Source organism: Orbicella franksi, chromosome 6, assembly GCF_964199315.1.
Source record: "Orbicella franksi chromosome 6, jaOrbFran1.1, whole genome shotgun sequence".
Classification (NCBI taxonomy): Eukaryota; Metazoa; Cnidaria; class Anthozoa; order Scleractinia; family Merulinidae; genus Orbicella; species Orbicella franksi.
In genome coordinates this window covers 12,971,867-12,987,409 of record NC_138150.1, presented here as the reverse complement: position 1 = coordinate 12,987,409, position 15,543 = coordinate 12,971,867, and the positions used below count along the sequence as shown (strand labels likewise).

The window sequence follows — 15,543 nt, the reverse complement described above, 5'->3', positions numbered from 1 at the left end:
ACTGGTCAAAAACATCATTACCAGAAACTTCCACTTGCTGCGAGATGACCCAGACACTAGAGACATTTACCAACCAGTACGAGTTTTGTGTGCGTATCGTCGCGATACCAACCTGGGTAACTCCTTGGTGAGGAGTCATCTGAACGACACAACTACTTCTGTCGAAGATCGTGGTACGTTTCCATGTAGTCGGTCCCGGTGCAACACCTGCGCCCACACCAATGCTTCACCTACGATCAACACCCCTGGGGGACATATCACCATCAATTCCAAGTACACCTGTACAAGCTTCAGCGTGGTATACCTTATCAAACGCCGTACCTGCAACAAAGTATACATCGGAGAGACAGGAAGACGCCTGGGAGATCGATTCAGAGAACATTTACGTTCGACACGACAAACCAACGTCGATCTTCCCGTTGGTCGACATTTTGCATCACCGGAACATGCCTCTACTGATATGCTAGTGTCCGTAATCCGCTCTGGCTTCCGAGATACCCAGGATAGGCGCCGCTTCGAAGCCGAGATGATTTTCAAACGCAAAACGTTGCATCCGGGAGGACTTTATACTGACTTTGCCTTCCTATAAACTCCCAAAATCTACGCGCGCTAGTAACATCGAAATTATGTTTGTTTTGAATGTTTACACGCGCGCTCTTTTTAGTCAGCACGCGCTAATAACTTCAAATTCAAATTTTTCGTTATGTCACGCGCACAGTTGACAGTTGCTCTTTATCCACTGATGAAGAGGCAGCAGCCTCGAAATGTATGGATGTTTACGTACTTTTCGCGCAATAATGAATGTTTACTAAGTTTCTTTATCTGTAGTCGGCACTGCTCACTGAGCATGCGTTTAGGGCAAATTGATTTTGTTCTAAAGAGAATAGTACCACTAGAAGAACAAGAGGTTTCCTAAACCAAATATATAGCTTTGCGATGTTATGAATAAAGTAGGTGATACACGTTTTTACGTAGTGCACACGGGCACCTACCCCTCCACAACCACTTCCTTGCCTTAAGACTAATTATTTAATCAATTAATTGATATTAATAGATATGATTAATTAATTAAACAAACATTAAAGTTTATGCCTTATTGCCTTATGCCTTCATTTTATCGACAGCCCCCAAACCACCCCAATAATGCACTCTGCACTAAAAAGCAGTAGTTTTCATTAAAACTCACGTTTGAAAGGTGAAAATCGATTAAAAGAACTCAAGTAAATATAGAGGTGTTTTCGGTCTCACTTCATCAGATTGCTCCGAAAGCTTCCGAAAAGTCACAGACTCTCTTACTTACACACCCGATGACATAGTGGTTACTGGCTTAAGCCAGTAATCCCAGAACAAGCCAGTAAACAGAACAACGCAGCAATCAGTGCCTTTTTTTTCCTCCATAACTAGAATTTTTTAACATCCCTAATAAAAGGATATATAACTTTTTCACAAACATGTCATAAGATCAGTAACCACAGAGTAATAAAAAAGCCTTACAGTTTCCCTGTATCAGCAATTCTCAACGCGGTTTAATTCGGGTGTCTGGAAAACCCGAATAGCGAATAGTCGCGAATAGCAAACAGCGAATAGTACGAATAGTACGAATAGTGGCGAACAGTCTCGAATAGTGGCGAATAGTGGCGAATAGTGGCGAATAGTGGCGAATAGTGGCGAATAGTGGCGAATAGTGGCGAATAGTGGCAAACAGTAGCAAATAGGGTACCCAGTATCTCCCAGTCAACCTCGTAGCAACTTAATTAGGATGGGATTTTCTCGCTAAAAAGCCCATACGCTTATCAGGACAAAAGGTGTTTCTAAACGTAATGTCTTCTGTTTTAACCGTTGCAAAAGCGTAAATACGTCTCTATTAGGTTATCCTTGTGTTTTCTGTTTTCTTAATGTGGGCGATAGACAGCCTACTAGCCTGAGTTCGGAGAAGAAAAGGTAATAAATTCACTGAAATTCTGTTGCCTATTGGATAATTAATTAACGCTGGGTATTAGATCTAAAGCGGTGACTATTGACGACTATTCGTCACTATTCGCCACTTTTCGCGACTGTTCGTCACTATTCGCATTATTCGAGACTATTCGCACTATTCGGGACTATTCGCTAATCGGGTTTTCCAGACACCCGTTTAATTCTCTTTGGGGCCCTTACCGACACAAAACGTCATGGAAATGTCAAATGAACTGTCAGCATAGATCACAAAACAAAAGTTTCCATATTCAGAATTATTTTATTTTTGGCAACACAATTCATGTACATAGCTGGCTACGCTTAATGTGCGCATGTGTACAAAATTCCACACATATCGCACTTATTTGTTGCATGCTATCATTGTTCATTTCAACGATCTTAGTAAGTGATTGAATAAAAGCAATAACACACTTTGAGGTAAACTTGTAAGTTTGCAAGGTTCTAAAGACTATTCAGGTACTCCACTGGAGGTCTTTCTCTCAATTCATCTGCAGTGTGTGCAAATGGACACTGTTCTGTAAGAACTGGACACCCATCTGGATGATGTACGTGGAACCAGCACATGGACGTTTTCCATAATGCTTGGGATCTCCGCTGTTTCCTTGCCAAATCCCCTTTTTTCCCCCTTTGACTTAGGGATTCTTGAGTCCAGTCCCTCAGTTGAACAACACCACCTGCAACTGCCAAACACAGTATGACACACTTTGACAGCCAAATTATATTTCTCTTATGATGCTAACTCAACAGTGACAGAAAACATAAAAACATATTCTTGTATACAAGATAATAAGTGTGAAAAAAGAAAGCAACCAATTTAGACATACTGGTCACACATTTGCGTCTTCGTTCGGATAACAACTCATTCTCGTCCCCAGTGCAACAAAAAATTCGAATTTTTTTATTGGGTGACACAAAATGAATGCGTCGCAGAAATGAAAATTACAAAGCAGTCCGCATTCCATTTTACTTCCGGCCCGGATGACGTTCGCGTCACCAGAGCCTCATGTGCCTTTCTAGTACCCAAGAGCGCCCCTCCGTTTCTTTTGGGGTCACGTGGTTGGCAAAACGGAGGGCTCTGGTAACAGCAATTACCGGATGTCCGTAAATCATGGACATCCGGTAATGCATACGTAATTTTTGCCCACATATCTGCTCATGCTAAGAAACTAATCCCGAGGGAGGGGAGAGAGGTATGGAGTGTATTCTTCAGTGTTGACAGATCGGACTTCAAAGAAGCATTGACAGAGGTTTTCACTTCGCTGAAGTTAGGTGATTTAGAGTTAAATAACAGAAAGCCGAATTGAATGCCGTCGCTTCAAAAATGATTGCAAGTTTGTCTAATATTTTACCAACGGGTTTCATTGTGTATTTTGTGGTGGACCGTCTAGAAAAAGTCAGGGATCGATAGCTGTGTTCTTGTTGTTTCTTTTCTTCAAATTCGATAAAATGGAGAGGTTAAAGAGCGAGCTGCAGTTGTTAAAGCTCTCAAGCAAAGTTATCAGGGTACTACATGTAATCCGTCTATCGACATTAGCCGTCGAAATTGCATTGATCACTAAACAGAGGATTTAAATATAAGCCATGCTGATAGATGAGGGGAAACTTTTCCAGTGGTAAGAACTATCTACTGCCTGGTTATTTACTGTAATGATTGCAATTTAGTGCCCGTAGTACAATAAGCGCCCCTATTCCGATAAACGCCCCCATTCTAATAAGCGCCCCCATTCTGATCTGATCTGATCTGATCTGATCTGATCTGAAGCCTTTAATTATTCCATCTCGGAACATAGGCCACTGACAAAGTCCCTCCAGTCCCCTATGTGCCTGGACAGGTGTTCCAGCTGATGCCAGGAAAGGCCTCTCGACTGGATGGTGTGGTCTGTGTCTCTCCAGGGGTACTTACCATTTACATGGGAAAACCGGAAATTCCAGCTGGAAAATAAAATGGTTCGCGCCATTCCGTTTGGGAAGCTTCAGAAAATATGGGCTGTGATTTGGGTTGATGCTATTTTTCTACTCTTTTAAGTCTCTCTAGCTGATGCGGATATACTTTATAGCGATTCCCTCTCCCGCAATGTTCAATTTAATTGTGTAATGTTTATGCCTGAAATTTCCAACCGGATGGTTTTTGTAAATGGTAAGCACCCCAGCTGTTGCACGGTCTCCCTCTCCGTCTACTTCCCTGCGGGTTCCAACGAAGAGCTTATCAGGCAACGCAGTAATTTGGTCTTCTGAGTGTGTGGCCGATCCATGTCCATTTTCTTCTTATCAGCTCTTGCCTCACAGGTGCTTGCCCTGTGGTTTCCCACAGGTTAGCGTTGCTGATAGGGCAGGCCAGTAGATGCCAAGGATTCTACGCAGGCATCTATTAATAAAGGTCTGTAGCTTTGACTCCCTCTTCTCAATCATTCTCCATGTTTCTGACCCATAAAGCAGTACAGACTTAATACTAGAATTGAAAATTCTAATTTTGTTGGTTGTTGTTATTTCCCTGGATCTCCAGATGCTTGCTAAGGTATTAAATGTGCTGTGTGCTTTCCCTATCCTTGCCAATATATTTTCACCTGTTCTTCCCGTGATATTAATAATGCTACCTAAGTATGTGAAGGATGTTACATCTTCTATGCCGAGATTATTGATCATGATCTGCTCACTTGCATTGCTATTAATCCTGATGGTCTTTGTCTTATCCGTATTGATCTTAAGCCCTAGTTTAGATGAGATAGCTTCAAGCTTAGTATGAGTATGTGCCAGAATTGCCAAATCATCAGCAATATCCAGATCTTCAAGTTGGTCTTCAAGGGTCCATTGAATTCCATTTCTTAAGCCAGTTGTTCTCTCTTTCATAATCCAATCAACAGCAAGAAGCCCTGTCTTACGCCTGATTTGATACTGAAGCTTTCAGTTAAGCCTCCCTCATGAAGAATACGGCACTTTGTTCCCTCATACGTGTTCTTAACAAGTGATATGATCTTGCTAGGGATTCCGTAGCTGGCCATCAGGTCCCACAGGACATTTCTGTCTAGGCTATCGAAGGCTTTCTCGCAGTCAATGAAATTTATACAGAGTGCCATCCTCCATTCTAGGGACTGCTCCACAATTATGCGCAGGGTAGTTATTTGATCTACTGTTGACCTTAATGGTCTGAAGCCTGCTTGGTTCTCCCGCAGTATCCTATCCACGGCTTCCCTCATACGTTCCAGGATTATACGATTTACAGTGCGCTTACTGAAACCGGGGCCACCCAGACAATGAAAACCAATCAGATGGCAGAACTGGAACAATAGATTCCTACATTTTCAAATCCAGTCAATCAAATGTCCTATTTTCAAATCCAGCCAATCATATGTCCGGAACAAAACAATGAATCTCAACTAGTTCATTGTGATGCTAACGCAATTACGGTGTCGCTCAATAAATTGCCAAGCTGAAGCCGTCAGTAGTTTCGCGGGCTTGCGGCCGTGCTTGCGGGTTTAAGAGAAATTATATGCTGCACTTTCTATGGGGTCATTGATTGGTTAGAAAGTACATGAAAAGAAAAGCTGCGTAAGAGTGTCACTCGTAAATTTATATCGCCAGCAGAGTGAGTGATGTAGGGTTTGAATATTGTCATGGCTGTTTAAAAGAAACCCTTCCAATGGTCTCTGAGAAGTTTCGCATGTGCACAGGTTCAAAATGTACCAATTGGAAAGGGACGATTTTCGATGTAACTGACAGGAGCTGAAAGCAAACTTCAAGCAGGAGAAATGAAAAGTTAACTTGATACAAAAATGGACTTGTAACCTGAATTCTTTGTTCGAAATATCTTTGATTTTTCCATCCAGGGGACGAGGTTCCTACGCATGGCGCTATCGTCTTTTGTTTTTGAGTGAGTGATTTTACACACTGAGGCTTTGATAGTACAACGCGTAAAAGGATTCGTTTGAATTTCTAATGAAGATGTTATTTCAATACACCGATAACTCAGAAAGGGAACTCAAACTCCGAAATGTACAGCTGCTGAGACAGTGAACGCGATGGTTTTTCCGAGCACTGCGTGGTGTTGGTTTTGAAAAGTGATGTTAATTCGTTTTTTGTCGCACGAACTTATTTTACCGTAGTTGTCACTTTCAAACAAGGCCTTACTGACTTATTTAATCTACTGTGGTTGACCAGCCCTCAGCTGCTATGTCCGTTAGGGAAATAGTCATAACCGCTAGGTTTTGCGTACGTGTTCTCTGGTTAGATATATCCACGAGGTTTTCCTCGGTTAGGTCAGTTCAAGTGCAGATTTCACTACGTCAACTTCTACTCGGCATTGGGCCATAGTTTCTCTCTACACTGTTACTCGTCTATTCTATCAAGTCAAGTTCAGTGCGTGTGTACACCAAAGTGAGTAATCTATTCCTTGCTTTTTAGGGTTAGTTCTTAGGTTTACTACTGTTATTCGTTTCGGTCAAGTGTCCTTTTATCACCTATCAAATGGTCTGTATCGTTACTAAATCGGTTACTTAGTTCTGTATGCTCGGAATCGTGCTTGATTAGGTCCATATCTCCAATATAGGGTTATTTTGCCATAAAAGTACCGTCCAAGTTAGACACCGTGTAGCCTATTGATCGTTTTCCAGCCTTCCGTACGATCAGTGTACGTAAGAGCTGATTATGTTACACTTACTGCTAAATACATCGACACTTAAATAAAGTGATTATTATTATTATTACTTCCATGTTACGGACGTTATTAAGAATGTTAGCGATAATTTCTTCATTTGTATTATTTTATCTTTATACTTCGGTATGTTAGTTACGTTAGCTTCTATTTTCGTCATTGTATTTCAGTTCGAACTGGCATACGGTTTACATCATTCGACTTACGGCTAAGCTTACAACACGTGGTTTAATTCTACCTTCGTCTTGGCACGTGATTCGTTTCAATTGAGTTTGTATGGAACATTGATTTCTGTCAATTAAACTCTGTTTACATCGTAGTCAGAAGTTCATGTCGAGTTCGTTTTAACATTACGCACTGCTCTACGCATGTGATTACTTGGATTTTTGGCCTGCCATATTCTGTCCTTGTAATTCACGCGTGGTGGATAACGGAAAGCCTTGTAAAGATAGAAACACACACAGACAACAGGAGCGAAATCTATTTTGTAAAAAAATGTCAAAATCTAATATTCTATGATTTTTAACAACCTTAAAAGTGAGGCCGTATGTTCACAGTGGAAAACGGTCAATCAAATTAGGTCACCACACTTGTCAATGTAAAATCTGAAGTAACGTAACACAATATTTTCTAACGCGAAAGTACTAACGGCTTGAGCTTGACAATTTATTAAGACACCGTAGTTGCGTAAGCATCACAAAGAATAAGTTAAGATTTCATTGTTTTGTACCGAACATTTGATTGGCTGGATTTGAAAATGTAGGAATCTGTTGTTTCAGTTCTGCCGTCTGATTGGTTTTCATTGTCTGGGTGGCCCCGGTTTCAGTTAACGCACTGTAAGACCTTTCCAGCGGTTAACAGGAGCATTATTCCCCTATATTTCTTGCACAAACTAAGGTCATCTTTCTTAGCTAGCTTAATCAGGATCCCCTCTCTCCATTCGGATGGTATGTATTCCTGATCCCAGATCTCTATTAGAAGGCCATGTAGCATGTTCGCTGAGGTACTGATATTGGCTCTCAATACCTCCACAGGGATGTTGTCAGGCCTGTGGATTTGTTGTTCCTTAGGGATTTGATCGCTTTTTCAACTTCAGCCCTGGTAGGGGGTTCACAGCTTATATCAAGTTCCTGGTTTGAGCTGGTGGCAGTATTGGAGATTTCATTGGGTGAGGCCTATTGAGGAGCTTTTGAAAGTGCTCTACCCATCTTCTGTGTTGCTCCTCTGTTGTTGTTAGTAGACGGCCATTTAAATCCCTAATTTGGTGGTTTGTTGCCTTAAACTCCCCTGAGAGTTGCTTAGTTGTATCATAAAATGTCGTCATGCTATGTTGCCTAGCTGCAGCCTCTGCTTCTTTTGCTAAGTAATCAATGAACTTTCTCTTGTCCTTCCTCACACTTTTTTTAACATCCTTGTTTGTTTCAGTGTACTAGGCATGGGCCCTCTCCTTTGCAGTCTTGTGCGTGCCCTGTTAAGGTTCTCTTTCTTTGATCTTTTCAAGATGACCTTTGAGATGGTGTCTTTTGATATCCAACCTTTGCTATGTTGTTTCTTTCGCCCAAGTATTTCCTCACTTGCTTCTGTCCATACCTTCTTCAGGCTATCCCAACTTTTGTCTATTGGATCTCTGGAGTCCTGCATATCTTGGAGGGCTTGGTATTTATTCCTGGTCGTAATAGAAAATTGCTGGGCAATAAAGGGATCTAAACTTCCTTGATATGCAGACGTGGTCTATCTGGTTCTCAACAGTATAGTTGGGTGAGACCCATGTGGCTTTATGTATTCTTTTGTGCAGAAACACGGACCCTCCTAACACCAGTTCATGCTTGGCACACAAATCTGCAAACCTCTCCCCATTATTGTTCATGTCCCCTAATCCATGACTTCTTCATAGCCGATGTTACAGTTTCCAATCTTGGCGTTCATATCGCCCATTAAGATGGTCAGTTCTGTCTGTGGTCTGTTGCTGCCCAACACACTTTTGATAAAACTGGTCCTTTACCTCATCACTAACCTCATTTGTAGGTGTATAACACATGATCAATCGAACGAGGATCCTTTTTTGTTTCGTTCTAAAAGTGACTGTCATTAAGCTAGAGCTTACTAGCTGCCAATCAATGAGAGCCTTCTCCGCCTGTCGAGATAGCATGAATCCTACCCCTTCAGTGTGTGGTGCCCTGTTACGGGTATGACCCGAGTATAATATCAGCTCTCCTGTGGAGAGACGGAATTGGCCCGTTTGAATCCACCTTGTCTCTGCAATCCCAAGGAGGCTGATGTTATGCCTCTTCATCTCCATCCAACCATGGATGCCTTTCCCCGTTCGTACATCGCTCTTACATTCTTAAATTCCAAGCTGCAGTTACTGTGCACTGTTTTGGAGAAAGGAGGATCGACGGCGTAGGTATCCGATGTTGCTGGCTTTGCCTACGCGACGTTATGCACTCACAGGGTGAACTCCCTCCCACAAGACAGCTGGTGTATGTTTGGTGCTTCATCTGTGTTTCTGTAACAGTGGTATTTTTACTAGGTGGGGTTGTTAGCCCAACGCTAAACCCCCAATAACCTGGAGGGCCGGTATATTTTCTGTTACGGTTCCTTGTTTTAACCATGAGTTCCGGTTATTAAGGCGCCGGAATCTCGCCTTCCATCATTTCCACTCAGCTGCAGCATTGCTACATTACTAGGGTTACGAGAGGGACGTATGGAATCTGATTTGCTGGCAGAGCCTATGATGGCGATGGGCATTTCTCAGTATTTATGAAGCGCACCTGATGGCACCAGTATGCTTCACTGAGACCCCTTACCAGCCTTCAACCCCCCAGCCCCTATTCTAATATTATAATATTTTCACGCGACAAGGATCCTTTCGACAAAATCATTGTAGGCAATGTACTGCTAGCTTTCGTTATGCGTGCCGGCGAGAGTGCTGACCTGGACCAGAAATAAAATGGAATGCGTAGAACTTTGTAATTTTCATTTCTGCTGCACATTGATTTTTTGCCAGCCAATGAAAAAAATTCACATTTTTTGGTGCATTCAGAGCTACTCATCAACGACATTTTAAAACGAGTAGCACTGGGGATGAGAATGCTACCAAAGCTCTCCGTTTCGCCGACCGTGACCAAACGAAATGGAAGCTCTGCAGGGGACGAGAATAATAACAACTCTAAGAGTAATAATTACTCCTACTCATTCATTATTGAAGATATGACTTGTTAATACGTGGGCAAAATAGAAACGTACAGTCAAACCTGTATTAAGCAGACCCCATATTAAACGGACACCCTCTATTAAGTAGATAGCAGTGCAAGTCCCACTTTTCTTTTCCCACATTCACTGTAAAAAACACCTATATTCAACGAACACCTCTATTAAGCGGACGCGGACACCTTAAACATGACTTTTATGGTCATTTCTATTGTTAGAAACCTGTATCAAACAGACACTGCATGCAAAAAGAATGCATGATTTTTTTGTCTTCGTTTTAGTAGATTGATCATTTATGTTTGCCGATAAACTGGGCTGTCACAGAAGTGCAATATTTTGTTTTTAGGTTTTGTTTTTACAGAACTTCTGTTCTTGTTTGATTTTGTAAACCTTCACATGATTCGATCAATATAGATACTGTTACTGTATACTTAAATCGCTTTACCGCATACATACTTGTCTTTGTTTATGGAAATACGGTATTTCAGAATTCTCGACTGTTCCCGAGAATGCCATTTGACCCTTTTAATACTGACGAATATTGATATGACCTGTCTTCAGACTGCTCAATTTTCTGTATAGTATTTTGAAATTGAGGGTGGCTTGGATCAACATGACACAAATCTCACTACCGGAAATCCTCGAATTAGCACTTGAGGCACTTATTTCAAATTTAGGAGCAGACGGGGTGTGGGGAGGGCTTAATTGAGGGGGACGCTTATTTAATTTTCCCAAATGGTGGTCAGTCTCAGGAGGGTCCTGTCTCTCTTGAAGAATCACGTAATTTAATCGCTTTAGCTGGTCTAGGCCTGCTGCACATGGTTGGTTGGGTTTTAGGCAATGAATCAGCAGATCTTTGCTACAATCCATTCCGACGGTCAATTTGCAGTGCCTGAATGAGTTGATAATCACTTGCTTGTGATTGGACACCACCAAACCTATACATTCTTCGTTGTCTCAGACTCTTCCGTAAAACAGGGGGAGGGGGGTCCTTATTTGAGGGGAGGCGCTTATTTTAAATTTTGGCTGATAGGAGGGGCGCTTATTTGAAGGAGGCACTTGTTTGAGGGGAGGCGCTAATTCAAGGATTTACGGTATTTACACTGCATCACTCCACTCTTATTTTCAGTGAACTCGGCAAAGTATAAAAATAAGAGAATCTGAGAGCAACAGACCCATATATGTACAACATTTGGCTGAGCGGTTATGCAAAGTGGCTGTGTGAAAATGATAACCATAGTGATATACATAATTATAAAGCTTTAATACATAGATGTCTTTTTAAAAAAAAAAAAAAAAAAGCTTTTAAGTGTCGTATTTGTATTTTCTGTTTTTAATGACTATCCGAGTCAAAATCAAAGGCTCCTGTGAGCAGCTCATGGATGAATGTTTCCTTTTTCCTCTGTTTCAAAACGAGTCTTCGTGCAAAACCTTTCACATAAAAATGAGTTAATGAACCTGTACATGGAAGTCATATGAATGTTTTTGCCCTTAGACTCGTTTTGACATAGAGGCAAAAGGCAACTTGGAAATGGCCTATTGGATGAATGTAGAAAACGTAGTTGAATAAAAAAAAGAGAAGAGGAATTGATCATTGTAGAGTTGTTCTTGGTACTGCAGTGGAAAACAGGAAAAGAAACATCATTTGGTCAAATGTGATGGATAGGTTTTGATGTCCAAATATGGTTGTTTTTGACACCCTTTAGGTGGTTGAATTCATTCTCTGGTAAAATCGTTTTATAATAAATAATTATTTATTACATATTTGAAGTAGACTTCAAGAGCTAGAGTACAACAAAAATCAAGTTGAACACTGCTGTTATTAGGAACATTTTCTTTCTATTTAAGTCCACTGAAATACTGACTACCATAAAGTAGCACATAAAAGCTACGAGGGGAAATTGTAGCTAACAGTCTCTCCTATACATGCAGATCAGATAATACATTTTTTTGCCGAGTTGTAAATGACAAAATCTTTACAGCAACAGGACACACGTGTAGTAGAAGTACAGCATGATAACAACCACCTTAAGAATTGAATGAAAATTCAACAGGTATAAACAAGCTGGAACAGTTAGGATAGCTTATACTTCAAATAAACATTGCAAGATTTGTATTTAATTAATAGAGAGAAATTTTCACATTCTATTTTTGTGTTCCTTTATGATGGAGGCTAGTATTTTCATTTAATTGTAGTCCTAATATAAAGGACTGATGTTTCTCTACATGTATATGAACCTGATATGGAGCTGCTGCATGTAATTTTAAGTTGAAGTTGTATTTCTGTATTCCACTCTAAAGCTGTAGGTTCTGAGTTAAGCTTTGACACGTAGTGAGTTCAGGTGGATATCACTTGATGACATTCTTAACTTTCAGAAACCTACATGGATAAAGTTCCAAAGTGTTTCAAACTCTGTAATTATACTGTAAATCCTCGAATTAGCGCCCCCCCCCTCGAATAAGCGCCCCCCTTCTCAATTAAGCGCCCCCTCATCTTCTCCTAAATTTGAAATAAGTGTCCCAGGAGCTAATTCAAGGATTTACGGTGTGCACTTTGGAGAGCCATTTTATATGCTTGTAACCAATGTCTTTTGCAAAGAATGAGTTTCAACAGCTCAAGTGGCAGCTAACACAAGTGTTAAAAGCGTCTTATTCTCGTCCTAAGTAGGAGTATTCAACATCCATCTGTAATTCTCAGATTAATTCCATTAAGTCTTAAGGGTGACTTGTGTTGTTAAAGCCGGTTTCTATGAAGTCTTTCGATATTATTTTTGGCAGCTGATTAACACGTACAGCATCAGTAATGGTGTTGTTAATATTAACATTTGCTTACTGTCACTCATATTAAAGTATACTGTAGTCGTTACCAGTGTTCATCTAGGTTATTTGCATATGCACAATAGTATAACTTGCTTCACCTGCAATACACAATAAAGATAACAGTCACATATTTTAAAAGAGTATAAAAATGAATGCAGAAAAATTACACATGTATACCTGAAAAATTTATCCTTATATACAGCATCTCCAAATTCTGGTAGAGTTACATGTAATTTTGAAACTCATGAGGACTACAGCTGTAGGAGTTTAGGAACATGAAAAGCACAGGAAATTCAGACCATTATTTGTTTCTGGCAATAAATGTCCTGACTGTTTTCTATATGTGATTAAAATAGTTGCTTGATACATCTAGATATTTATTTGGTTTGTAAAGTTTGATCTTCAGCTAAATTAACTATGATGATTTCACATGATATACACAATGAATTTTTAAACAAATATTCAAACAGCTTTCATGGAAATTAAATTTTAGATAAATAGGCTGATGTTCACCTGCTGATTGTGCACATAATTTGTGGTCCATGATCTATCTGTGTACAGTAGTCATGCAGTAGTATACTGGTTAATCAACTGAGTGTATCGTTTGTCTGTTATAAGATATTTCATTAGAGCCTATTGTTCTGTATTTGCCTGTATTAGATCAATATTGAAATCCCCAAGCAGTACAGCTAGAATTGTGGGTTCTATTAATACTGAGTTGTGAAGATGAGTAAGAGCATGAATTAACTGTGAAATTGTAACTTTCGTTTTTGAGTGATAGATACCAATGACATGAATATTTGGAACTGGTTGGGTTAAAACCATAACAGTAATTTCTAAATTATTCAAGTTACATCTGTATGGACTTTAGTGCAATTCAAAACATTAAAAGGTATATAGCAGCTCCATAGCAAGTTCTTATGTTAGACTGACTGTAGAGATATTGCGTTACGTTATACTGCACGTGCCCTAGCCCATGTTATTTTGATCACCAGTTTGATTTCAGCCAATCAGATGCTTTGTATGATTATTTGATTTCGTAACAATTTAAACACAAGGACCGTCTGTATTTTTGGGAGCCTGCATTGCGTGTAACACTGGGCGAATAAATCACTTAAAGCTGTTTCTTTGTTGTACATTATTACACATCAATTTCGCTACATGGTGTCAGAAGTGGGACGGTCTAATCACATGCCTAAGGATGGCTGACCCTCCAGCACAAGCACAAGCACAAGCAGTACAAGCAGGTATGTCACAGATTTTTGCTCCGCTGTCAAATTTGCCGCCGCCTAAAACGCTAAGCTTTAACGACAATTTAGCCACGACATGGAAATCGTGGAAACAAGCATGGAAACGCTACAAAATCGCCACCGGCATGCACAAACAAGAAGGTGTTGTTCGCGTCTCGACTCTATTAAGCATCATTGGCGAGGACGGTGTCAACGTCCACGACACCTTCACGTGGAATGAAGGAAAAGACCAAAATGACATCGAGTTAGTTTTGCAGAAGTTCGATCAGTTTTGTGCCCCAAGAACACAAGTTATCTATGAGCGCTATCGTTTTAACAATAGAAACCAAGAACCAGGCGAAAATATTACCAGCTACCTTACAGAGCTGCGAACGATCGCCAGAAATTGTGCACATGATACAATCACGCCAGATGAAATATTGCGTGACCGCCTCGTGTTGGGCATACGTGACGATCGCGTACGCGAGAGACTTCTCTGTTTAAATGATTTGACCCTTCAACAAGCCGTGGACCAAATCAAATCTTCAGAGCAGACCCAACAGCAGGTAAAACAAATTACAGGACGAGCTTCATCAAGAGGAAGGAGGAACAGAGTCTCAACTGTTCATGAAACTGCTGATCCGAAACAAGACCCATACTACATCGGTTCAGTTGCTGAAAACAAACCCCAGGCACGGATGGCTGTCATCAAACTGCAAATCTCTTCGCCTACACCTGAGACAGAAGTTCAGTTTCAAATTGACACCGGATCTCAGTGTGACATACTCCCCGTCTGGATATACAAACAGGTTACAGGAGACAGTCAGCTTCAGCGTCTCAAACCTTGCCAAAAGGAGATCGTTTCATACACAGGAGAACATCGCAAAATCACTGGCAAAGTCAACCCCCCCGTTTGGTCTGGAAGACATCAAAAGTCACTTGACTTTAACATCATTGATGGTGATTACCAGCCAATTTTGTCATTAAACACGAGCGTTGGCCTTGGCTTTGTAAGTCTGCACAACTGCAATGTTCTGGCAATCCACGTCGACTCCCCCTCCACCACCCTGCAAGAAGAATTCACAGATGTATTCGAGGGATTAGGTGCCCTTCCAGGAAAGTACCAAATCGTTATTGACGAAAACATTCCACCGTGTTTATGCCCCGAGACGAGTGCCAGTGGCCCTGTGACAGCGCATCAAAGAAAAGCTTGACGAGCTGGTTGAATGTTAAGTGCTCGTGCCAGTCACAGAACCAACTCAGTGGGTATCCAGCATGCTGGCTATAGTAAAACCGAACAAGGTATGGATTTGTATTGACCCAAAAGACCTCAAATGTGCAATACGTCGAGAACATTACCAGCTGCCCACCATCAACGAAGTTGCATCCCGATTAGCAGGCGCCAAAAAATTTACGCTCTGTGATGCCAAGGACGGTTTCCACCAAATCCTTCTGGACGACACCTCTAGCTATTTGACAACGTTCAACTCGCCTTTCGGACGTTACTGTTGGGCACATATGCCCTTCGGCATATCCAGTGCTCCTGAAGTCTGGCAGCGACAAATGCATGAGTTCATTGAAGACCTCGAGGGCGTTGAAGTCATCGCAGACGATTTTCTCATCGCTGGCTTTGGTGCCAGCGATACAGAGGTTAATGCC

At 41.0% G+C, this 15,543-nt stretch overlaps 1 protein-coding gene across 4 annotated transcripts in view; it reads right to left on the bottom strand.

Moving 5' to 3' along the window:
• The window catches only part of LOC145489634 (putative tRNA (uracil-O(2)-)-methyltransferase), a 157,989-nt gene continuing 142,446 nt past the window's right edge, over nt 1-15,543 (bottom strand). For all 4 annotated transcript variants that reach the window (XM_081468647.1, XM_081468649.1, XM_081468648.1 and 1 more), the window contains one exon: nt 1-2,657. In XM_081468647.1, the coding sequence (XP_081324773.1) occupies nt 2,419-2,657 (239 nt within the window). In that variant the 3' untranslated portion in view covers nt 1-2,418. The remainder of the gene's footprint in view (nt 2,658-15,543) is intronic.